Genomic DNA, 22885 nt, shown 5'->3' on the forward strand with positions numbered 1-22885 from the left:
AGGCTGTGATAACCCAGGTAAAGTCGGGATGATGCACGATGTGTTTTGTGAACTCAGCGAACCTGCATATTGATGTGAGATCTAAGTGGAACGAGTCCTCTGAGTTTGAGTGCTGGTACTCACCGCTCAGCGTCTACTATCGTTACTTGGGTCGATATTTGCCAATCAGGAACACCGCGACCTCCGATAGTGTTTACTATACCACAGCGGTTACGGCCCGTTCGTCATACGAACTCGAATGACTGACTAGTAGGTAGAGTCATGAATGCTAAGCGGTGGCCTTCCCATGATATGCTAACATGGGCTCAATACTAGCCTCGATCGGTATCCTGGCGACTTACTTGACGGGCTCCAAGAACTCGATGGTCGAGTTTGAGTAGCCGGTGTCGAGGAGTGATCCCTTGAGAGCAAGAGTAAATCCGCCGTTCTTGACATTACTGGCCGGAGGTTATAAGGGTTGAAAGGCTGGTTACCCGGGAGGGAAAACAGAATACACACCTGATATGCCCTTGGTCGAGAATTAGCTTCACCCCATTGACCAATTCTTGGGCGATGCTGGTACCGACTCCTGACGCAAATGTAGCCGCCTTCTTCGCCTACACGATGCCCAGGCCATTATTATTGATTCCCTAAGGATCGAGATAATCCAGAAAACATACCAATGCAGTGAACATGCTAGTCCTCAAGAACGCGTACTAGAAGCAAACAAACCATGATGCCACTCTCGCCAGAGCCTTATCTAGCGGCTGCTGCGTGTTGCTACCCATTGGGGCAGGCACTTTAGTATTTTCACGTGGAACCTGCAGTGGCTTGTAATGGCCGTCCCATATCGCTGTGACAGATCACGTCTGCGTTGATCGGCTAAGGATTGACAGGTCAAAGGACGAGGACAACATGAAGCAAACAGGAAGGGCAGTATGAGTAATACTCAAAAAAGATAGCTGGTTGCCCTTGCACGCCTTGAAAGTCAAGTCCGATGCTGTGTCCTCATGTGTTACATAGGATGGTATGTGTCGGCATAGCAGACGCCCGCAACAAAGAGTTGACATCGAGCAATTCGTTTCCGAGGATTGATCGGAGTGCTATGATAAATTACCCCGCTTTCTCGGCCCGGACCTCAAATTTCAAAGATGACGTCACAACTTGGAAGTTGCCGCACTTTTCTGGGGCTCCGAACAAGGTTCCGAATAAATGTGTGGTTCGTCAACTTTTGCTTCTCTATGAAAAGCATGTGGAACCCAGTTGATGATTATGTATTTTGGCAAGATGGATTAGAGGCTTAAAAACAACAAATGATGCATATAAGTACTTTGAGACTCGAAGAGCGTCGGACTCAATACTGGTTATGCCAGTTTGACCGTGCAACGACGGGCTGTTTCAACTGTTGGGATAAGGAAAACATCCTCTGAGCGTGATGCTGCCAGCGATATTCGTCACTTTTATACGCTCGTTTCGTATCACAGCCTATTGTACGAGCATCGCTTGCAGACCAACATCTGACAACCTGTGCAACGCTAAACGTACCATGAGCAAAGGGTCCTTCGCAAAAGAAACCCAAGAGTAGCGTTACCATAAGAAAGATGGGCAAAGTATGCCCACATTCTTCGCAACGCCCTTGGCCGTGGCGGTAAGTCCACTCATGGAACAGGCAATCGTGGTTTTGACGGATCTCTTCGACCCGGCGTCGTACCCGCTCCTGATGGCGTACGGGATTGGCCACAGCGGCCCGAGCACCATGCTCGTTTTGTACACGACGCTCGGCATCGGCTACGATGTGATTTTCATCCCAATGCTCGCATCGACATGTCTTCCAGCGCGCAGTGCACAAATAGCAGAACTGCGCACCGCACCGACACGTCATGTGGTAGCACCCCTGGCTGAGCTCGACGATTGCACTGCATCCCGGGCACGTCTTCCAGCCTCGCGCGGCAGCAAGGGCCATCACCTCGCGCGTCGCGACGCTCTCGGCGCAGTCTTCTCCAGGATGTGCAGCGCTCTTGCACGCCGCACAGGTCGCTGTGCGGCATCCGTCATTTTGGCATTCAAAGTCTGGCTTGGTTTTCCCGGATTCGCCTAGGAAGACCGAGCATCGAGGGTTGGAACAGTATACACGGAAGCCTGACGGTATCGAAAACTCAACAACCTTCCTTCGAAAGCGCGTCTGGAGTTCCAAAGAAATTCGCGAAAGGACAGATTCGACGGGGAGCCTTTCTCTGCAGCAGCGTAAGGGGAACAGAGTCTCGTCACGAGATGCTGTCTCTACGAGGTCGGTAAGACATGGAAAGCAGTAGTGATGGGAACAGGGCGCTTGGTAGGCTTTGACTGGTTTGAGAGAATCAGCACATATCAGACACTCCACAGCTTTGCTATTCGGCCTATGTCAGGCCGGTATATAGTCAATCAATCACCATGCACATACGTGGTCTTTGGGACGTCTCGGGAGCCAGAGCTTGAAGCGCCCGAAATGGTGTTTGTTCTATAGTATGAGTGAGGCTTCACTCCACCACTTGGGGCATTGTTGGCAGTGGACATGCCATCAGACTGTTGATTCACTTTCCTACACTGTCTTCAGTACGATAACTCAGATTACACTATGTGTAATTTACCTTTGCTCAGGAGTATTAACCTTTGACTCCTGTATCGCCTGTTGAGCCGCGGTTGTAGGGGGTAGCCTATTTCCACTTTCCAAGGTGCGAGCAGCCTCCTGGTCATCGTGCTCCGCCTGGTCGAGCACGCACAGAGCGTGTATGCTGTCCCAGTCGGTCTCGAGGGCCTTATCGATACTAAGCGCAAGTTGACGGTCAGCCAAAAGCCCAATCAGGCTTTGGAAGCTGTCAGCCTGCGCTCGTCGCGCGAGCTCCTCGTCGGTAGCGGGTGCATCGAAGCGAGCCTTGCCCTTGCTGTTGCCTTCAATGTCTTTAATATCTTCCAACGCTAGATTCGCCATCAGCAATTCTGTTTCAAGGTCTATATCGTCCTGAGAGCAAGATGCGCCATAATTGTCTACCATATCGATATGAGGAGATGGATGATACGGTGCTGGGCGTGTCGTAGCGCCCACGCACACTCCTTTATCAAGGATGTCCCAGTCTTAAGCTTAAACCTGCAAAGGACTAGTTACCCCTAGGCAGACCCTATATCAGAAGATAGTCGTCATTGATAAGGGCCAAAGCTAAGCATGCTTTCTAGTCAAATCAAATACTCAGACCTTGGCGGGCAAGTGATCGGAACAGCGTGTTTGGATGAGGGAGTCGCTCATTTTTACATGGGATTGAAGGAGCCCCATGATGATGTTTGAGAAGAGGGGTTTTTGCTGGAAAGACAAGGGCAATCGCGAGGCGCATAAAACTGCCTAAATCAAAGTGCAAAGTACCCTTCGGGCCGCTCTCGTTTTCGGGGTATAAGCGACGCTCCGCTTTCCAAGTTTATCTGCAACGGCAGAGGTGCGTGCGATAACGAGGAGCGTCTCTGAGCGTCTCCGACTCGCCGTGCAACCTGGTTAATGACCAGTCCAATCCAAGTTACTCCATCCTAAAAGCTGCCATCAATGCATCAAGTCATATACAAATTGCATGAGACCAACAGGGGTAACTGGAGCTGTGTCAAGGACAAACTTGGCTAGTTGAGAGAGCCAACCTGGTTTTGGTCATGTACCGCCGGATTGAAGCTCGGAGAGGCGGAAGAAGCGCAGGTTCCATGATGACTGCACCAAGTGGGCTGGTAGATGACCATGAGGGTCCAGGATTTGGACTAGGGAAGATCGAAGAGACAGGCCCGGACGGTCTGCAAATGGCGGACCCGTTTGACTGTCCTGGAACGGAACCAAGACACCTGATACATTCGTACCCATTCGAGTACACACGCGGGGCGGTAATCTGGGGCAACTGTGGAGCATGTGATTCCCACCCTGTTGGTTCAACATCGCGCCGTTTCCTTGCAGAGTGCAATGACTGCAGCAGCGGCACGCCGCTTGCTAGGATTAAATCTCAGGCAATGAATAGTCTACAGAGGAGGCCACGTCAGTTTGGCAAGCCCCAGGAGGAAAGAGTCTGCTCGCGTGTGTTCCTTACCATTGATTCCTACCTCTTTCCACTGGTCAGCGCGGTGGGTCGCGCAGAGACTAACGGGCGGCTCCTGCGACTTTTCCGCCCCCCGCAACCGTTACGTTGCCCGTTCCGCTGAATCCGCTCGGTCTCCCGTGCACAGTTTCAGCGCTTCTTTCAGGTTCGCCGGAGCAAACCGGAAGGAGAAATCGGTGGAGTGTCAGGCGAACCACCTCCAGTTTGCATTATCAAGTGTCAGTTTCTGTACACCAAAGTTGGTAATGACGTCTGTACAGTTGATATCATTGGCAGTTTACCAGACGCGGGCCGCTCTAGGAAAAGTAAACTGGTCTGTCGTCGGAAGATTATGGGATGCTTAGGCACTGGGGGGCCATTGCTATAAAGCCTAGGTCAAATCGCATCTCTCTATTCCATAACAATCTTTCCCTCCGCCTACCTCTCCTCCAGAGTGGTCGCTGTGTGAGTAGGCTCATCCGTGATCTCTGCCCCCGCCCTCTCGGCCTTGCACCCCGCCCTACGAGCGGCAGTGTCCAGCGTGACATGCTCGGTGCTATAATGCCATGGGTCGCGGCTCTAGCCGATCTGGGGTCGCTCGCGGATCTTACACTCGTCCTCCTGTTTAAATAGCTCCTGACTCTCCGCGTTTTAGATCCATACCCTCTCCTCTTTCAGTAACTCAAACACCATGAAGACCCCCTACGTTACCCCTCACATCCTCCACCGCAACTATGCTCAGGCGGCTGACCAGGATGTCGCAGGTCACCGTAAGTCAGGGTCTTAGATCTCACTCTATGGCTGCTCATGTCTTGTGCTAGTCATTGGGCGTGACCTCGAGTACTTCTCGCAAGCCGGCTTTGACATGGACAGCATCCAACTGAAGCGCAACGCGCCTGTCGCTCAGCTCTACGAGGACGCGATCCGCTACGAAGGTGCAATCATCTCTTCGTCAGGGGCTTTGATCAACTTTTCCGGCAAGAAGACTGGTCGTAGTCCCAAGGACAAGCGTATCGTTTATGAAGAGACAAGCAAGGATGATATATGGTGGGGATCTGTCAACATCAAGATGGATGAACGTGAGTGCCATTGCACGATCAATAGGCGCCAATCTGAGACTTGATCTATAGACACTTTTGAGATCAACCGAGAGCGTGCCATCGATTACCTTAACACACGCGACAATGTTTACGTATTCGACGGCTTTGCTGGAGTGCGTTTTCCCTCGAATGCCGCTTGATGTGCTTCTGACGGGTCTTCGTCCAGTGGGACCCTAAGTACCGTATCAAGGTCCGGGTCATCTGCGCTCGCGCCTACCATGCGCTCTTCATGGTCAGTCATCGTGATCTTTCGGGTATTGACATAGGGGCTGATCTGAGTATCAGAACAACATGCTGATTCGTCCGACTGAGGAGGAGTTGGAAAACTTCGGCGAGCCTGATTTCATCATCTACAACGCCGGTCAGTTCCCCGCCAACCGTTTCACCAAGGGCATGTCGTCCACGACCTCCGTGGAGATCAACTTCAAGCGCATGGAGATGGTTATCCTCGGTACGGAGTACGCAGGCGAAATGAAGAAGGGTATCTTCTCCGTCATGCACTATCTTCAGCCAATCAAGTTCGGGCAGCTTTCGTTGCACTCGTCCGCCAATGTCGGTATGGAGAAGGGCGACGTCACTTTGTTCTTCGGTCTCTCTGGGACGGGCAAGACCACGCTGTCCGCAGACCCTCGTCGTCTCTTGATCGGTGATGATGAGCACGTTTGGTCCGATTCTGGTGTCTTCAACATTGAGGGTGGATGCTACGCCAAGTGTATCAACCTTTCGCGCGAGAAGGAGCCTGAAATCTTTAACGCCATCCGGTTCGGATCCATCCTCGAGAACGTCGTCTACAACCCCGCCACCCGGAGTCCTGATTACGATGACATCAGCATCACGGAGAACACTCGGTGTGCCTACCCGATCGAATACATCCCAAACGCGCAGATTCCATGCGTAGTCGACACCCAACCGAGCAACATCATCATGCTCACCTGCGACGCGTTTGGTGTACTTCCCCCCGTCAGCAAGCTGTCGCCTGATCAAGCCAGCTACCACTTCCTAGCCGGATATACCTCGTGAGTTGTTTGCTCGCTGTGATTCTTCCACCATCTCATGAGTACTTGCGCAGAAAAACACCAGGAACGGAGGATGGTGTCCTTGAGCCTATACCCACTTTCTCTACCTGCTACAGTGCACCCTTTATTGTCCTTCACGTCAGTGGTCTTTTCAAAGACGACAAGCCCGTTGTATACTGACGAACTTTTTAGCCTGGTCGTTACGCTGAGATGCTTGCTGAGCGCATGGCGAAACACAACGTCTCTTGCTGGCTCATCAACACCGGTTGGACGGGCGGCAAGTACGGCTATGGAAAGCGTTGTCCGCTCCCCTACACCCGCCGCATCGTCGACGCGGTACACTCGGGCGAATTGCTTCAAGCCGAGTATGAGGAGTTTGGCGTTTTCGGGCTTCAGATCCCGACGTCGCTTGAGGGCGTTCCCCGCGAGCTGCTGAACCCGCGCCTTGCGTGGTCGGACAAGGAGTCGTTTGAGCGCGAGGTGCGTAAGCTGGGAGGCATGTTCCAGAAGGCGTTCAAGCTCTACGAGCCGGACGTGAGCGAGAACGTGAGGGCAGCGGGGCCCAAACTTGACTGAGAGCGCTGTAATGTAAGGGGGTGTTAGAGAGGCGATAGGCCAGTGTGGGCGGGCGTACGGACTTGCATGCTCTTCCGAACTGGGTGATCTTGTATTTGTAGTAAAGTAGAAGATCGGTAGCATAATCTTGTTTATCATTCATATGTGGAATTTGCGCATGTTATCTCTTATGTCGAGGAGTCTGATCAGAACGGGACCCAGTTTCGCGACATTCAAAATTGCGACACAGAAAATACTGTCCTGACGCTTCCTTGTTGTATTTGTCCCATGATTGAATTCCCTCCCGGTATTGTCATAGGGAATAATTTGTCCATTGCAGAGTACCAGCTGCTGTTACAAGTAAGTCATGTATGTCTTATACCAAATTTACAAGTACATTAAAGATCCTCTCATAACGTTGGGTATAGACTGGGTATACAGTAGGCTTCCTCATCTTACACTGCACCTCCGTGCTGACCTTGTAGCTTGAGCGCTAGTGAGCTCCCAGATGCATGGGAGCGCCGCCAGGGTACATGCCGCCACCGTGACCTGTATCCGGTGCAGATGGACCCGTCCCTGTGCCCATCCCACCTAGACCTGATTGCTGCATCTCCATCCCGGGCATCATCCCACCACCCGAGGCCATGCCATATTGACTCATGCCTGGCTGAGCCATTCCACCCTGAGCGGGCTGCATACCCATACCCATGCCAGGCTGGGCCGTGGGCCCGCCCATCATGCCTTGTGACATGGTGCTCTGACCCACCATACCATGTAGGCCGCCCGCTGGGTTGCCCATCCCGCCGTGCATCGGCATAGACGGGTTGCCAGCTCCAGCGCCCATACCTGGCGCATCCATGGGTGCGGTATTGCCCATCTGACCTGGGCCTCCCATCTGTCCTGAGCCTCCCATCTGTCCTGGAGCCATTCCGCCCAGATGGCCCATAGTGTGTCCAGCATGTCCAAGACCGTGCTGTCCCACTCCTGGTGCACCAGCTGTCTGATTCATGGTAGGATTGTAGCCCTGCCCCTGACCAGCACCCTGGTATCCCATGTCTGGAGCGCCTGTCATTTGACCCATGCCAGCATTCTGACCGCCGTGTCTCGTAACCGCACTGAGAGTGTCGCCCACCGCCTGCCCGACGAGACCATGTTGTCCCATACCGTGCCTGCCCGCCATCTGGCCCATGCCAGCATGTTGGCCGCCTTGCCCCGTAGCTGCACTGAGAGCATCGCCTACGGCTTGTCCGACGAGGCCATGATGTCCCGAGCTAGGCATACCTGCGGTCAAGCCCATCCCGGCATTCTGACCGCCGTGACCGGTAGCTGCGCTGATAGTGTCGCCTACAGCTTGCCCGACGAGGCCGTGCTGTCCCATACCAGGTGCACCTGCTATTTGGCCCATGCCAGCATTCTGACCACCATGCCCCGAAGCTGCATTGAGAGCACCACCTACAGCTTGTCCGACTAGGCCGTGATGTCCGGACCTGGGTGCACCCGCCATTTGGCCCATGCCAGCATTTTGGCCACCATATCCCGTAGCCGCATTGAGAGCGTCGCCTACGGCTTGTCCGACGAGGCCGTGGTGCCCCGAGCCAGGTGCGCCGGGAGCCTGACCCATGCCAGAGGTTTGATCGTGTCCTGTGGCCATGTTAAGAGCGTTGCCCGCGACTTGGCCGAGACCGCCGTGGCGTTCTGCACCTGGTCCCGGATTATGGCCAGTAGCCATGTTGAGGGCGGTGTCTGCTGCTTGATGTACGAGGCCACGGTGATGATGGCCGTTCTGTTTATTGCGAAAGAATGGAGCTCCGTCGTCCAGTTCGTACGGGTTGATGGCTCTGCCGCCTCCGAGTCCTTGATCTGGTGCCGCGGCGCCTTCGTTGCCTTGACCTAAGCCCAATATGTTTGAGAACTCATGGTCGCCCATGTGCTACAAGGATGGTGTCATAGCATGGATTGGTATATGAACAGAAGTTGCTTACGAGTTCTGAAAAAAGTTGCACTGCAGTTGCAACAGCAGCTTCGCAGGCCGAACCGCGCCCACGTTGGTCGTGGTTGTGGGTCGACATGGCATATAAACGAGCCGCTATATGCATCTTCAATACGTGATTGCACATCAATCTGGGATGCAGCAGACTGTACCTTCGGCAACGGCTAGTCCGATAAGTGCTTCCTTGTGTTTCGAAGACTTGCCGCCCAGTGGTTTTTGGATGGACTTGTGATGAATCCAGAAGCGATAAGCCTCGTATGCAGCGGCATGGCCAATTTCGTTTGGAGACATATGGTGCAGTTTCCCCTTGAATATTCGGCATAGGTGAGCAAGGGGCTGACATGTATGGTGATTGTGTACCAGGCCGCCGAATGCTCGCCTATGCCATGTGCGCGCTTCGTTCGCTCCTACACCGAGGGAAGAAGGATCGCTACCTTGCATTCTGTTCATCGAGTTCGATAGAAGATGACTTTTGCAGTGGTGACCAGGTCAGCAGCAGCACACCCGGCAAGTGACATGATGATACTTGACTTACGGCTCTGGAGTAGTTGAAGAGTGAGCTCTGAAGAAGTCCATTGCGCCCCCTTGTCAGGAATGTGAGTAAGTCTCAAGAAAAGACTCCCTGATACCAGCAGACATACATCCTTCTTGTGGTTCAAAATTCGGCTCTGGGGGAGCCGTGAGTTGTAACTGTATTCATGCGCATGGATCCAACCTATTCAATATAGTGGACTAAGGTATGAGGCGGCGTGCAACATACATTATCTGTTCCCCAATTTGGAACATTGTTTTGGTAGTGATTGAAGGCCATGGTGGGTGATATGAGGACTCAGAAGAAGATGAGGGAGAGCGTAAGTTGGTGCCGATGTTAATATCAAGTATGACATCACGAGTCGACTTGACAGGATATACGAAGGCGAGGAAGCAAAAAGTCCCAGAACTCCCAAGCGGAGATGCCATCGTCATCGTTGGCGATCTCGGAAGTCAGGCGTCTATAATGAAACAAATTGGCTCCGTGCAGATCCCATATGGGGTTGAAATCGCATTCTTGAAGATCGGCTTTGACTTGTGTATGCTTGTGTTTTCCAGCGTGGATCAATTTCTCACCTTCCGCTCTCAATCATGTTCTGCCCTTCACCGAACACCATGCGGCCGTGGTCCAGCAGCTTGACGATGGGAACCCACAAGGTTCCATGAACGTCGGAATTCCAAGTTTCGAATCAAAAGTAGGAAAAAAAAACTGCGGTTCATCAAGTCAACGATCCAAACTGGGATGTGCAGTAGTGGTTGTTTCAACTTGTTTGAAGGAGGAGGCGTCATGCTGGCATCGGTTTACTGACGACGCCGCTGTGACTACATAATAACTGACGCGCCCACTTCTCGCAAATCAGCCCCAGCTTTATATGAGGTGAGTACTTAGAAGCATTGCCAAAGTTCACGTTCAGACACCATATGTATCCTGATTGTAATGCAACTTACCTGATCAACCTCTTGGCCTATCATAGGAAAGATGACTGCCCGTAACCGATATCATGGTGCACGTTTAGGGAATAGCTCGCCTTGATGCGTTTGGATCCGCATGGGGTCAATCCGGTCTCTAAGTCGCTCAAACTCGAGTAGTCGCTTTATCTACGACGAACACGCTGCTTTACGTTTGCCATGGCACAGGTCCGTTTAAATACCCCCAACTTTCTCTCCACCGCTTTCACATTACCTCCATCATGCAAAACGTCCTGATTCCGGTCAGTTTGTTCATGGCGCTCGTGTCTGTATGGCCGCTGACCTGTTCGTCCTCAGTCTTCCGTATCCCGTCTGTTGGGCAGAAACTCTAGACCGCTGGAGGCAGATGTCAAAACAGTAGAGCATCTCATACAGGTGATGCAGACCCGCATCAACTCCCGAGGAATGCAAGAGGACGAGGACACCGTCTCCCGCCAATCTGACTTGAAGCTTCTTGAGAAGCTCCGAGCCCTTTTAGCTCCTGCAATGAGACTCCCCCCGGAGATTGTTTGTATGATCTTTGAGCAATGCATGCCACCCAATAATGCGGGGCGGAGACATCCAACAGAAACACCTTTATCGCTTGGACGTGTGTGCGGTGCCTGGAGGAACTTGGCGAACACCTGCCCAGTCCTTTGGGCTCGTCTGGACATTCATCTTCCCAACTCGTCTTCTGACTGGTACAAGACCACCGCTCATATCCTCGCCGCCATTGAAAAATGGACAACGTGTTCTAATAATCGACCTCTCGCTCTCTCACTCGTCGATTACGGCGGATTTCCTCCAATCCATCTACCTCGGATTGCGCACGCGCTATGTTCGCACGCGCATAGATGGTCGTCCATCGACCTCTACGTGTCATCGCGGTGTTTCGCGCCTCTCAACCGCCTCCTCTACAGCAACAATCTCTCGGCTTTGGAGAAGCTCACTATGCACGAAAGCATCGAATCACATCGATCCCGACGCGAAATATGGCGACCCCTGCCAAACTACCCCCGTCTCACGTCTCTATCATGGGCAACCAACTATGTCGACGAGACATTGCTCGTAGACTGGTCACACCTCACCGAGCTCTCCCTGCTCTGGGATCCCACAGAGAACCACATCTTCCGCTACAGTCACATGCTGCGCATCCTCTCGCAGGTGCAGAACCTCGTCACCCTCAATGTCGGCCTTACGATTGAGTTGTGGTACGACATCGACCACGAAGCCGTCGAAAACGTCGTCCTCCCGCGGCTGAACACCCTCAGGATACGCCGCCCCGCCCCGTTGGCCATGGTGAACTCCTTCTTTGAGCGCCTTGTCGTGCCCGCGCTGCGGAACCTCGAGCTCGACGGCATCGCGATCTTCCACTGCCCTGCCGACCCGTGGTATCTTTCCAGGATCGCAGGCATGCTCGAGCGGTCGCAGTGCGACCTGGAGCGCCTGAGCGTTGTCCGCGCGCACGTCACCGAGGAGGAGCTCCTCAAAATGCTTCAATGGTGCCCGCACTTGAAGGAGTTGGTGTTCGAGGTCGTCAGAGGCTGGACCACACCGCGGCAGCTCATCGACAGGCTGACCGCGCTGCCCCAGTCCGCCGATGGGCGTGGCGAGGCGAGTGTGTGGCTCCCATACCTTGAGCGCTTAGAGCTCATCGGTGGTTTGGACAAGGGTATGCCTCTGCGTGAAATAGGCGGTATGGTTGCGTCGCGGCGCACGTCGTTTGCTCACGATACGCAAGGGCTGAATGATTTCGTGCTGAGGCTAGCAGCCGCCATACACGATCCTGAGGAAAGGCATCCGGACTTGCGCGATTTGCAGGTTACGCTTGAGGACTGCTCTCAATTGAATACACACTTGCAAGCTCGCGTCCAGATTGATAGAATGTACGAGCCCAGTTACCTAACCGTGCAAGGAGCCCTGTGATAGCCAGCTAGCCACTGTATATCATGCAGACCTACCCTTTTCCCTGATATAACCACTCAATTCTATACCTTAGTTCCGAATAGAATGTTGATCACGCTAATATCACACATGGAACTAAGATTTCTCGTTGCCCGCCAATGTTAACACAGCATAAAAACAACAAATGTATGTTTTGTCAGCGAATACACGGATTTCTTATCGCGAGTAACAACCAACAAGTATAAGCAAACAGCCACCAAAGTGGTGCACCGAGGATACCCAAAATAAAAAGGAATAAAAAGGGTAAAAGGGGGGACCCACGATCAAGGTATCAAGGTATACATCAAGAATGATCTGTAAGGTATGGCGTCGATATAAAAGAAATGGTAAAACGAAATGTCCGGAAGTATGTAATAATTCTCGTTCATGTATCTTATATGTCCGCTGAGACGTTACAGTGTGACGTTCTGGACTTAATGAAGGGGAAGCACTCCGCCCGAACCACCCGAGCTAGATGGGGATGCGGGTTTGCTAGATGAGGGAGCGGAAGTAGATGAGGCAGGAGCAGTCTGCATAGGTGTACCGTCAGCTGAGGAACAAAGTCAATAAGTAAGAGAGCTTACCGTCGATGGCTTAACCGAGGTAGTACCTGCTGGACCGGAAGCGGATCCAGCGGAGCCGGAGGACTTGGACGCAGTCGAGCCGGTAACGCTGCCGCTCACGGATGACGCAGTGCTTGTGTGAGATTGAGTCATTGAAACGGCAGCAGCAGAAAGTTGACCGAGGGACAGCAGGTCCAAATCATATGTCGCAGTGACGTGCTGCTGGTTCACATGTAGCCAAGGAATGGTGTATCCGCCCTGGCCCACACTGTTGATTGAGAGATCATGCGATGAGTAGACGTTTTTGCGTAGTAGAGAACATAAGAGACGTACATAGTGGTAGCCACAGCCTGGATATCAAGGTATCCCAAGGGAATGATAGGCAAGGAAGCAAGAGCACCCTTGACAAGCTTCACATTTCCAAACATTCCACTATTAGCAGTCTTGCCTGCGGGAATCACAAAGTTGCTGAATGATTGGTCGAAGTGGGCATATATCTCTCCATCAATCAGGCCATCAGCTTGAACGAAATCAATAATCAAGTCCGTATCGAGAGGGTTTGTGATCTGTCGAAGCCCAAGTGAGAGGGTGCCATGCTTGATGTTAGATTAACTCACATCGAAACTGGCCTCGATGTTGTTCGTCAACAGAGTGTCAAGGGTAATCTTCGGGTATAGGTGAGTAATAATTGGCGGCACGTTCAGACCTAGGCAAGGTAAGAACGGGGTAATCATTAGGATAAACACAAAGGCTGACCTTTGACGCTGGTGGAGATGCTGACACCTTCAAGTGCTGGCTGTAGAGAGGCGAAAGGCGAGCTTCCAGAATCCCCCTTGATAGTCAATGGAAGGTCGTCTCCGGTTTGCAGGAAGTCGGTCAGGAAGGACTGCTCGAGGGTTAAAAGAGTCAGGGAAAGCATTGTATTTGACATACCTCGGCAGTGGTGTCGTTGGCATTCGCAGGGAAGTACAGGAAATCACCTGGAATAGAGTTTTCACCCGGCACCAAGTTGAAAGGCTAGGGAGGGCAGTCAAATTTCTCTTTTTTTCGTTTAATAGGAGGATAACATACACTGAATGCAGCCTGCCCAAGTTGGATGTCCTTGTAGAAGACGGGTAGGGAGATATCAACAGTTTGCAACGACACGTTCGACGGGTTGTTGAGCGTTGTCGTCAGTGGTGCCTTCACGTATTGATTGCCTCCGCTTCCACCGCTTCCAGTTATAGAAACATTCGTCACGGTTGCGGTACGTCCAAAGCTGTTGATGCCTGCAAGGGTATTATGATCTACGGTAAATGAAAGGTTGGGTATGACTAACCAGTGAGGCTTGACTTGACGTCGAAAGGTATGCCAGAAATTGGCACATCACCAATAGAAGTCTTTGCAGTGACGTTGGCGGAGCCGCTCAGGTCGAATGAAGCGGAGCTAGTATCCGTGACCTCAGTAAAGACAGCTTGGAAGGCGCCATTGTTGAGAGACTGCAACGGTGTGTTGGAGAATTTGATGGGCAATGATGCATCGTTTCCGGTTGAGACACCCCCAACACTGTCAGATTCAAGTACCAGCTATAGAAGGATTGAAGTCTTGACCAAAAAGGAGATATGCGAGGGACTTACTCGGGCTGCTGCAACGTCATTCGCCCCGAGAGTCATATCGACGTTCGAGTGGATGACCTGTAGAGAGAAACCGAACGGATTTTTATAGTCTGCGACAGTGTTGTTTGAACCCGCCAGGGGAGCGAATGCCTCGTCCTGGTTCAGCATAGTGACACTCAGGTCCGAAAGGGTAATAGATTGAATGACCTGTGATTTCTTAGGCATGCGTCGCCTGCTAGAGATACGATGTCACGTACGGTGTATTTCTTCCCGGGGAGAATGACATTCAGAGTCAAAGTCTTGAATGCAGTGCTGAGCCATGACACATCACCAGAGGCGCCTGGTGGCTGCACCGACACTCCTTTGACTTGGAGGGTGATGTTGTCAGCCTGAAGGTATTCCGAAAAGAGCTCCCCAATAACGTTGAGGTCATTACCACTCTGAGGAACTATGCGTCCGCTCAAGTGAGAAGTGACAGTGGACATGGGTGGCAGGTCCAAGTTGGTCGCCTGGAGCGCTATAATGTTGCGTCAGCACATCAGTCTTTCAAAAAAGAAGTTTAGATACTTACGTCCGACGAGTGTGTTCTGGAAGTACGCGTCAAATGTTACCGTTCCCATATCAATTCCCAATTCTGAACAATGCGTAAGCTTGAGCAAAAATTTCGCGACAGTTTTACTTACGAGCGGGAGAAGGAATCATAGAGTCCGTAGAGATGGTGATACCACCGGAAGGATCGTCACCAGGAAGCTCAAAGTTGCTGATGGTCACACCGGGAAGGTTATTGAAAGCCTTGAGCGTGATGTTCTTCGACAAGGAGATATTATCGAAGATGGTGCCGAGGGCAATCAGCCGGAGCTTATCGGTCGAGATGATCCATTCAAAGTCTTCATTGTGCAGCAGGTACGTGGTGAAGGCCGTGAATTGGTCCAGGTCCGTGATCCGCAAGGTTCCAGAGGTCTCGTAATCCGGCACACCCGAGTCGGCGGCGGCACACACTGGCGGAAGTGATATGGTAGCGATGTCGTGTCCTTGCCAGTTAACCGCTACAGGCTCCGTGAAGATGATTTGAGCATCGAGCGGACCAGTGTTAGTCAGAGAGCCCTTAAGGGCGAGATCAAAGCCCTCGTTCGATAGATTGGTGATGTTCGCTGTCTGGAAGGAGAGTTGGGCCTGGTTCACAAGATCCTGTGCAACAGGGCCAGCAACAGCACCGATGAGGTATAGTGCCGTCTTGTCGGTGATTGCGGTGACATTGTACTGCTTGAAGGCTAGCTCCGTAGGATAATCGTCAATCTTAATTGAAGAGTCAACGTCAAGGGTGACTTCCAATCCCTTAAGGGCATTCAAGATCGCATCATCAACGTCGAATTGCTTGCCGCTGACACACTGAGGGCTGTTTGTGTCAATAGACGTGTTCACTGGAGGATGGTAATCGGGGTTTGACAGAACCAGCTGGAACAATTCGGTCAGTGGACCAATATCAACATTGTGCGCCTGAGCAGCGGACTGAATCAGGTCGATAATATCGATCGGGTTCATGTTGAACTCGAACGGCAGAGACGGAGACGTGATGTTAGAGTGTCCGTCGGCGTGAATGGGGTCCGACGAACGGTCGACATTGTTGATCTTGCCAACAGTTATATTTTGGAAGACAGCCGTGGCTCCAACCGTGATCAGGTTAAGGCTGGCGGTGAATGGATTCGCGAGTGTGAAGGTCGACTGAGCGATACCAGTCTGGACGATGTCGGTAGGGAACTCGAGGGAAGCGCTGTCAATCAAGTTCTGGTGCAATGCGGGGATGGTCACAGGGGTGAGGCTGATCTCAGAGAGCGCTGTCCTCAGCGAATCAATCGGAGAGGAGTCAGTGTTTCCGGCGATGGTGGTATCCGAGTCAACGCCCTGGAGATAGTTCTCCAGCAACAACTGTCCGGCGGCGGTCTGAGCACCTCCCTGGGGTGAATAGTGAACATCTGTGCCGTAAGTTACATTGCCGGGCTTGATGATGAGATCGCTAAGGTCAGCAGAACCGATGGTTTGGCCATTGAACTCCAGCGAGAAAGACACATCACCGGTACCGATGGTGAGGTTACTGGGGTTGTACAAAGCGGTGTTAACGGTGATCAGCAAGTAATCGGAGTACCCGTGGTTCACATCCAAGTCAGAAACCAGCGCGGGCTTGGCTTTAAGACCTTGAAGGCCAGCAATCGACGAAGAGACGGAGAAATCAATGCCGGCAAGGCTTAATGCGCCGACGGCAGTCGATGCCTGGGCATTGGCCGATCCTGACAGCTGTAAAGTCTCATTCGAGCCCGTGGTAGTCGCTGCAACGAAAGTATCGAAGGTGGTGTGTTGGTCTCCGAAGACAGCGAAGGGAATGTTGGCGAACTGGAGGGAAATGATGCGCGTATTGACATCGGTGGTACTGGGGATGGTAGGAATGACAAGCTCAGCGAAGGACTCGCCGTTGTACCCAGTCGTAATGTTTTGGGACAGCTGGGTGATGTCAACAGGGAAGTTGAAAGGAAGTGTGAAAGCAGCAGTCGTAGCATTACTGCTGGTCGAGGGGTTGTAGGCCGTATCTTCGGTGAACAACAGTTGAAGCTGCTCCAAGTCGATGGATGTGATGATGTTGAGCTTCCCTTGGTTTGGAAGGTTGGTTTGCACCGAGAGCGCCTTAATACCCTCATTGAGCCACGTAACGTCAGAAGGACCTGCGCTGTCACCCTGCACGCTGACTTGGCTATCTTCACCATGAATGAAATTGTTGAAGATCGTCGAAACTGCTTCCAAGCCTTCCGAAGAAGTTTGGGGAATCAGACGTCCAACGAGAGCAAGGGAAGAGTTAGATTGAGGTGCCAGAGTGACATTGCCGGTCGCTGCCACCGGAGCAATCGCGATGTTGCCGTAGAACGTATTGAAGGCAAGAGAACTGAGCGAAATGCCGACTTGAGAAGGATTGGCAACAGTGCTGTTGATAGTAAGGTGGATACCACCCGCTGGATCATTAGCAGGTAGATCGAAGGAATCGATGATGACACCGTTCTTAAGGCCATTGAAGCCGGCTAAAGAAACAGTCTTCTTCGGCAGCGAGATACCGGTGACATTGATACCAAGCGCGCTCACAGTCAGGTTATCAGCAGTGATATCCCAGTCGAATTTGTCTTCAGTAAGAAGCACTTTAGTGAAGTCGGTCAAGTGGCCGACGTCGGAGACTTGGAAATTGCTCTCAGTGTTCAACGAAGCACCGACATCCCCAACGACGTTCACGTCCTCCATCATTAATGTTCCCAGAGGAGAACCATTCCACGAGATCGTGAGCCCATTCGGAAAGCTGATAGTCGCGTCAAAAGGACCGGCACTGGTAATGCTGCCTTTCAACAAGGTGCCAAACGACTCCTGCTGCGGGTTGCTGATTAGAACGGTGTCGACGCCAAGGACAGTGCCATCGACAATCTTCTGCACGATGGGACGAGCGAGAATCGGCAAGATGAGGTTCAGACTGCTATCTGTCGCAATGGGTACCGAAGCTTGCGTGTAATTGAGCGTTGTCGAGTATTGTCCGATGATGATGTCAGTGCTGAGAGACACATCCGACCGCAGCTGCTTGAAGGCATTATCAACGAAATTGGGCAAATTGAAGTTCGTATAGATGTTGTCGCGGCGTGAGTTTGCAGGGTGGGAATCAGCGTCGGTGGCGGTGACGTAGGAGTAACCTCCGAGTTGGACGATCCCATCCAAGGGAGTAGGATCTTCGCCAGCCAGCACAGCCAACACACGTGTCAACGTAAACAGCGTGGGTGGATCAAAGTTCATGTTGAGGTCCAGGTCGGGAGACTTCGTGGTTGCTTTGCCGCCAGCACTGAAGTTCGTCGTAGTCTCGATTGAACCCAAGGTAAGACCATGGGAGGAAACACTCGACGAAATCCTAGTGATTTGGAAGCCAGCAGTGAAGGGGTTGGCGAGAGATACTGCAACGTGGCTGATGTTGTTCTCCACTCCGGTTGTCGAGAGGACTGTCCAAGCCAATTAGTGACCATCTGTTTGCTGCTCCAACAAGGACTCACTCTCTAATGAACCGCCCTCCAGCAAGCTGGTTTGAAGCCCAGGAAGGTTCGTAGAGATGTTCAAGCTCTCGAATGCTCGCAACAAGGAAGTAACCTGAGTGCTGCCCTCGAAACCCGCGATACCCAGCTCGACATCTATGCGCAAAATAAGAACGGGATATATGTAAAAGGCTACGCAGGAACATACTCTTGCCACCAACAAATTCGTTGAGAGTGTCCATACCTTGAGGACTGTCGTTGGGCTGAAGAAAATCAACGCCGGTACGGGTTCATGTTGACATTGAGTTTACCTTAAAATCAGAAGTCGAGTACAAGGAATTTGACCCAATAGCCAATGTTAGGTTTGGCAAAAGCGCTGTTCCGAGAATGGCACCTTGACGGCCTAACTGCAGCGCTACAACAAAAAGCGTGAGGAGATGCAATCTATCTCTGCTCTAGCTACATACTCAAGTCACCGGTACTCAACTCAAGGCTCGAAGGGTTGTCAATCGTGACTACGCGACATATAGTTAGACGCGATTAGGTAAGTATGAAGAACTAAACCTACCATTGATCCCAAGCTGCAAAGCCTGCGTCGTGCCACCAAGCACGTCGACACCGCCAATCGTCGTGCGGCCCTGAAGTCCCTGCAAACCTAGAAGTGACGTGGAGACGTTGACCTCAATAGGATCAAGGGTGATCTGTCCAATGCTCGTATTGGCAACAGCCTTGGAACCACCGACGAGATAGAATTCAGCGGTGTTCGTGTCGGTGAGATAGGCATCTGAAGCAGGTGAGTATATCTTGTGCTTGACGGGGGACAATACCTACTGAACATAGAGAACGGGTCATGTTCCGAGTCTGTCGCGTTCAAAGTGCCGTCGTGGATGGTGATATTAATTGTGCCTTTGGTGTCCGTGGGACCGAGAACCTGAACTTGCGAGGTAGCTGCACCGAGGGGCTGAAGGTAATATGAATAAAACTCCTGCACACAGAAGCATTGGGTACTTGCCGTCGTCAAACCTGCAACATTGGTATTATTCGTGAAGATATTGAAGTTGTTCTGGATCTCATTTATGGATACACCAAAACCGAAAGGTAGCTCTAGATTCTTTGTCAGTGTAAGAACCACAAAATGAAAAGTAGTCAATCACCCATCGTCGCATGAACGCTGTCGCTGTTCGTCTGGGGGGCCCACGCGCTATCGGGAGTAAACGCAAGTGCCAATTCGCCAATCGTGATGGTCCTGATGGGATTGATTGGTTGAGGCGACTGGAAAGGCACAGTGAGCTGGAGAGCCTGAAGGCCCTGTGTAAGCCAAGAAATCTCAGTGCCGTCGTTCTGTTGCGTTGACGCGCCCATTGCAATAACCGGAGAAGACTTCCAGTTGAGATAGTTGGTGAACAATTGCGACACCTGCGCAAGAGAGCTAGGGTCCGTCTGTGGTACGAGAGTACCCGCAAGCGTGATGTTGTTCATGCCAGGCGACTGTCAGAAATGTCAGGAATTATCGCCACGATGGAAAGGAAAAAACAACATACGAGGGAAGTGTTGTTACCAATACCAGTACCAAGATAGACATTATTGTACCCAAGCTTGAAGACCACAGTACCGAGGTTCATCTCGAAAGGACTGCACGGCCAAGCTCTAGATTTGCACTAATAGATACGGCCATGGAGACAAACCTTGGATTGTTCAGACCCGTAATCGCTTGGAAGTTAATACCGCCAGCGGGGTTGTCACTGGGGAGCAGTAACTCTTGCAACTTGACGTTGCTATCAAAGTTGTTGATGCCTGCGATTTTAACGGTGCATGAGATATAAAGGTCAAGTCCGTAATTCAGGAGGCGTTACCAGGGATAGTGACGTATTTACTGAATTTGATGCCATGATCTTTAGGAAACTTTGCTGCCTGGACATGGAGGTCGCTACTCTCAAGGAGCCATGTGAAGTTCTCGGAGGTGATCATGTAAGCCGTAAAATCACCAAAAGCTTGTTGGTCGGAGATGTAGAATGTCGTCGTCTCGTTAATTGTAGCCGAAGAGTGAGAAGCGTGGATGTCAGACAAAGACATGTAACCAATTGGAACATGGTCGTCTCCTTTCACCCAACTGACATTGACAGGTTGAGTGAAGCTAATCACTGCCGGAATAATACCGGTGTGAGATACCTGAAGCACAATTAGTGCGCTGAGGATCCTGCCGTCTGCGGGTACTTACAGTTGAAAGTAAGCCAAGCTGGAACCTGGGGAGAGCATTAGACAAGTCTGTGGCAAGGCAATAAGAGAGGCCTACGAAGAATTCGTTGGGTTGATGATCGAGGCCTTCTGCACACTGAGCGTAGACTTGTTGACGACATATTGGGCGATAGCACGAACGACCGGCCATAACAGAATGAAAATGAGGGCAATCCCAATAGCAGCTCCAATGATGTTGGTGATGATGAACCACCGTCGCTTATAGATAGGCGGTTTCGTAGGAGACGCCGTCTGGGCCGCAGTTCTTTCTGCGTTACTCTCCCCTTCTGCTCCGGTAGCGATAGCTCCACCACTAACGGCGTCGCCTACGGGTACACCTGCTGAGGTGGTTCGCTGAATGGGATTCGGGTCAGCAAACGGGTCCTGATGTTCCTCGTATATCCCATGACCGGCAGGATTGACTGCAGCACCTGTAGATCGAAGATTTGATGACATAAAGATGAGCGAGACTGTGGTAGCGCATAGTGAGGAAAAGGACGAATATACCTCGGAGATTCTGGTTGCTGCCAGAGAAGTCCTCGTTGTAAATCCCGTTGTCTCGCCGCTCCTCCATGGTGGGAAGGTTGCCGAAGCAGGAGAAAGGAGAGGACACGCTCTTAAGGACAGAGACGCGTAAGAGTGAGGGCAAAGGAACGGGAACAAGAAGTTTGCGCGGGGAAGACTATGAAGGTGATCTGAGATGTCACCGAATGGGCATCTCGACGAATCTGGAACCCCAGAGCATACTTACTGGTGAATGGGTCCGAAGAAGTGCCATATGCTACCATATGACTTCAGTGCCATTTCCAGCCGATTGTGCGTCAGATGGCACAAGTACCGTTCAATTTGTCATACGACCTCATATGTACGGCGGGGCTCGCTTGTTTTTGCGCTATTGATGCCTTTCGCAGTGTCGCGTTGAATCAAAGTTGGTGACTGGCGGGTCGGAGACAATCATTCAGTTGGCATCTGATGCAGATGTCAATGGTCACCTGCAAATGTACGTGCCCTAACTGTTTGTGTACAGTACCTAATATTAGGCAGCTGGAACTTGTTGGGACGCACAACGAAGAGGCTCTAAATGGAGATACAAACGTGAAGTGGACCGTGCCCGTGAGACGTTTACACGTTTGCACGGGCAAGGAGTAAATCCTGCAGCGACGACTGTGCAGTCCAATGGTCTGAGGTCAGTCCATGCATGTGGACGCTTGCTTACGATCGTCGGGGCTGTGGTGAGAAGATTCTCATCATCAATGATTATAATGCACTTATTAGACATCAGAGGGCATAAGCACGGACTGACCTTGACAACCACATGTAGAGATCCATCCTTGACCCGCCTTACTACTAGTTCGGTGCGGCCATCTTGTCCACCCCGACGCAAATAACCTGGATTATTCGAATCGCGATACGTGATCGATCCACTTAGCTAGACTTAGCTTCAAGCTCGTCGCCAGATTGGCAGTGAACGTTTGTTCTCAACCGTTCTCTACTAGGAGCCCGTTCCATGAACCCACGCTTGTCAGGACTTTGTCAGGTGTGACTCTGAATGACCGACTTGTGAACGCATATGCGAGTTTTGTGAAGAACGATGTGTACGGGGCTCAGGTGGCTCAGAGCCACCATCCCCACAGTCACTGGGTCTCTGTTTGGCCTGTGATTATAGCGAAGGTTGCACTTGCCGATATCCGGTCGCGGATGTGTTCATACTATAGTCACATGCTTCCCGAAAACTACTTATGTGACGTTGTGTCGTCGTCCCCGACAGGTCCCTGACAGTACCTCCGTCCTCACTTAGGCCTAGGCTACCTCGACCTCCAAACCATGCTCATTTCGAGGATCACGCATCATGCAATGCACGAAAATTTGCTTGCAGGTCTTGTGTTCCGGACTCTTGCCTGTGCCTCTCGGTGACATCTGCCTTAAAGCCCGCGGGTGTAATGCCCACCATCCATATATGTCGCTCGTCACTTTCTAGGCCTCTGCTCCAAGACCACATATACTTGCTCCCGGCTACCAGTCTGTATACCCTCGGCTGGCGCGAGAGAATCCCGCTCTGGTCGACCCTATATATCGCATTTGCAACATCCAGAATTATCACATGGCATAAAGTTCTGTATACTCTTCCATTCGGGGGCGGCAATCTAGTGATTTCCCCCCAGCTTCTCTTCCGATAGGAATGAATCGACTCCACGAACAAGCTTTCTTCTATTCCTTCATGCGACTCTTTACTGTACTGGGTTGTCTGTGGTCCGATGGCGTACGTAACTTATTTCGGGGCAATCACAACAACTTGATCCATGT

At 51.7% G+C, this 22885-nt stretch overlaps 6 protein-coding genes across 6 annotated transcripts; 2 read left to right on the top strand and 4 right to left on the bottom strand.

The window, feature by feature from the left end:
• Positions 1-337: 337 nt before the first annotated feature.
• On the bottom strand, positions 338-674 carry CONPUDRAFT_151949 (uncharacterized protein; the record flags this gene model as incomplete). The annotated part of the gene is made up of 3 exons (XM_007768636.1): positions 338-437; positions 499-596; positions 660-674. The coding sequence occupies 3 exons, from the start codon at positions 672-674 to the stop codon at positions 338-340; spliced, it is 213 nt and encodes a 70-aa protein (XP_007766826.1).
• Positions 675-1457: 783 nt separating this feature from the next.
• On the bottom strand, positions 1458-3010 carry CONPUDRAFT_88936 (uncharacterized protein; the record flags this gene model as incomplete). Its single annotated transcript, XM_007768637.1, has 4 exons — positions 1458-1514; positions 1571-2375; positions 2420-2557; positions 2607-3010. 4 exons carry the CDS (start codon positions 3008-3010, stop codon positions 1458-1460), a joined length of 1404 nt encoding a protein of 467 aa, XP_007766827.1.
• A 1160-nt stretch (positions 3011-4170) lies between these two features.
• CONPUDRAFT_81043 (ATP-utilizing phosphoenolpyruvate carboxykinase) lies at positions 4171-6942 on the top strand. The gene is made up of 9 exons (XM_007768325.1): positions 4171-4297; positions 4356-4523; positions 4714-4828; positions 4880-5137; positions 5189-5271; positions 5325-5390; positions 5444-6174; positions 6228-6312; positions 6367-6942. The coding sequence occupies exons 3-9, from the start codon at positions 4750-4752 to the stop codon at positions 6748-6750; spliced, it is 1686 nt and encodes a 561-aa protein (XP_007766515.1). The 5' UTR covers positions 4171-4297; positions 4356-4523; positions 4714-4749; the 3' UTR covers positions 6751-6942.
• A 168-nt stretch (positions 6943-7110) lies between these two features.
• On the bottom strand, positions 7111-9530 carry CONPUDRAFT_163956 (uncharacterized protein; the record flags this gene model as incomplete). The annotated part of the gene is made up of 7 exons (XM_007768638.1): positions 7111-8659; positions 8712-8815; positions 8872-9025; positions 9080-9188; positions 9255-9303; positions 9361-9409; positions 9480-9530. The coding sequence occupies 7 exons, from the start codon at positions 9528-9530 to the stop codon at positions 7223-7225; spliced, it is 1953 nt and encodes a 650-aa protein (XP_007766828.1). The 3' UTR covers positions 7111-7222.
• A 910-nt stretch (positions 9531-10440) lies between these two features.
• On the top strand, positions 10441-12221 carry CONPUDRAFT_143001 (uncharacterized protein; the record flags this gene model as incomplete). Its single annotated transcript, XM_007768639.1, has 2 exons — positions 10441-10461; positions 10604-12221. The coding sequence occupies 2 exons, from the start codon at positions 10441-10443 to the stop codon at positions 12122-12124; spliced, it is 1542 nt and encodes a 513-aa protein (XP_007766829.1). The 3' UTR covers positions 12125-12221.
• Positions 12222-12414: 193 nt separating this feature from the next.
• On the bottom strand, positions 12415-21218 carry CONPUDRAFT_101346 (uncharacterized protein). The gene is made up of 26 exons (XM_007768640.1): positions 21089-21218; positions 20640-21012; positions 20565-20589; positions 20200-20515; positions 20032-20140; positions 19888-19978; positions 19501-19834; positions 19359-19450; positions 19178-19307; positions 18915-19130; positions 18814-18861; positions 18658-18761; positions 18555-18609; positions 18368-18502; positions 14984-18316; positions 14872-14934; positions 14558-14817; positions 14322-14507; positions 14024-14270; positions 13777-13973; positions 13639-13722; positions 13462-13591; positions 13323-13411; positions 13039-13271; positions 12727-12973; positions 12415-12672 (listed from the first exon to the last, which is right to left on the bottom strand). Exons 1-26 carry the CDS (start codon positions 21153-21155, stop codon positions 12577-12579), a joined length of 7260 nt encoding a protein of 2419 aa, XP_007766830.1. The 5' UTR covers positions 21156-21218; the 3' UTR covers positions 12415-12576.
• Positions 21219-22885: the final 1667 nt, after the last annotated feature.

Source organism: Coniophora puteana (genome assembly GCF_000271625.1).
Source record: "Coniophora puteana RWD-64-598 SS2 unplaced genomic scaffold CONPUscaffold_4, whole genome shotgun sequence".
NCBI classification, from domain to species: domain Eukaryota; kingdom Fungi; phylum Basidiomycota; class Agaricomycetes; order Boletales; family Coniophoraceae; genus Coniophora; species Coniophora puteana.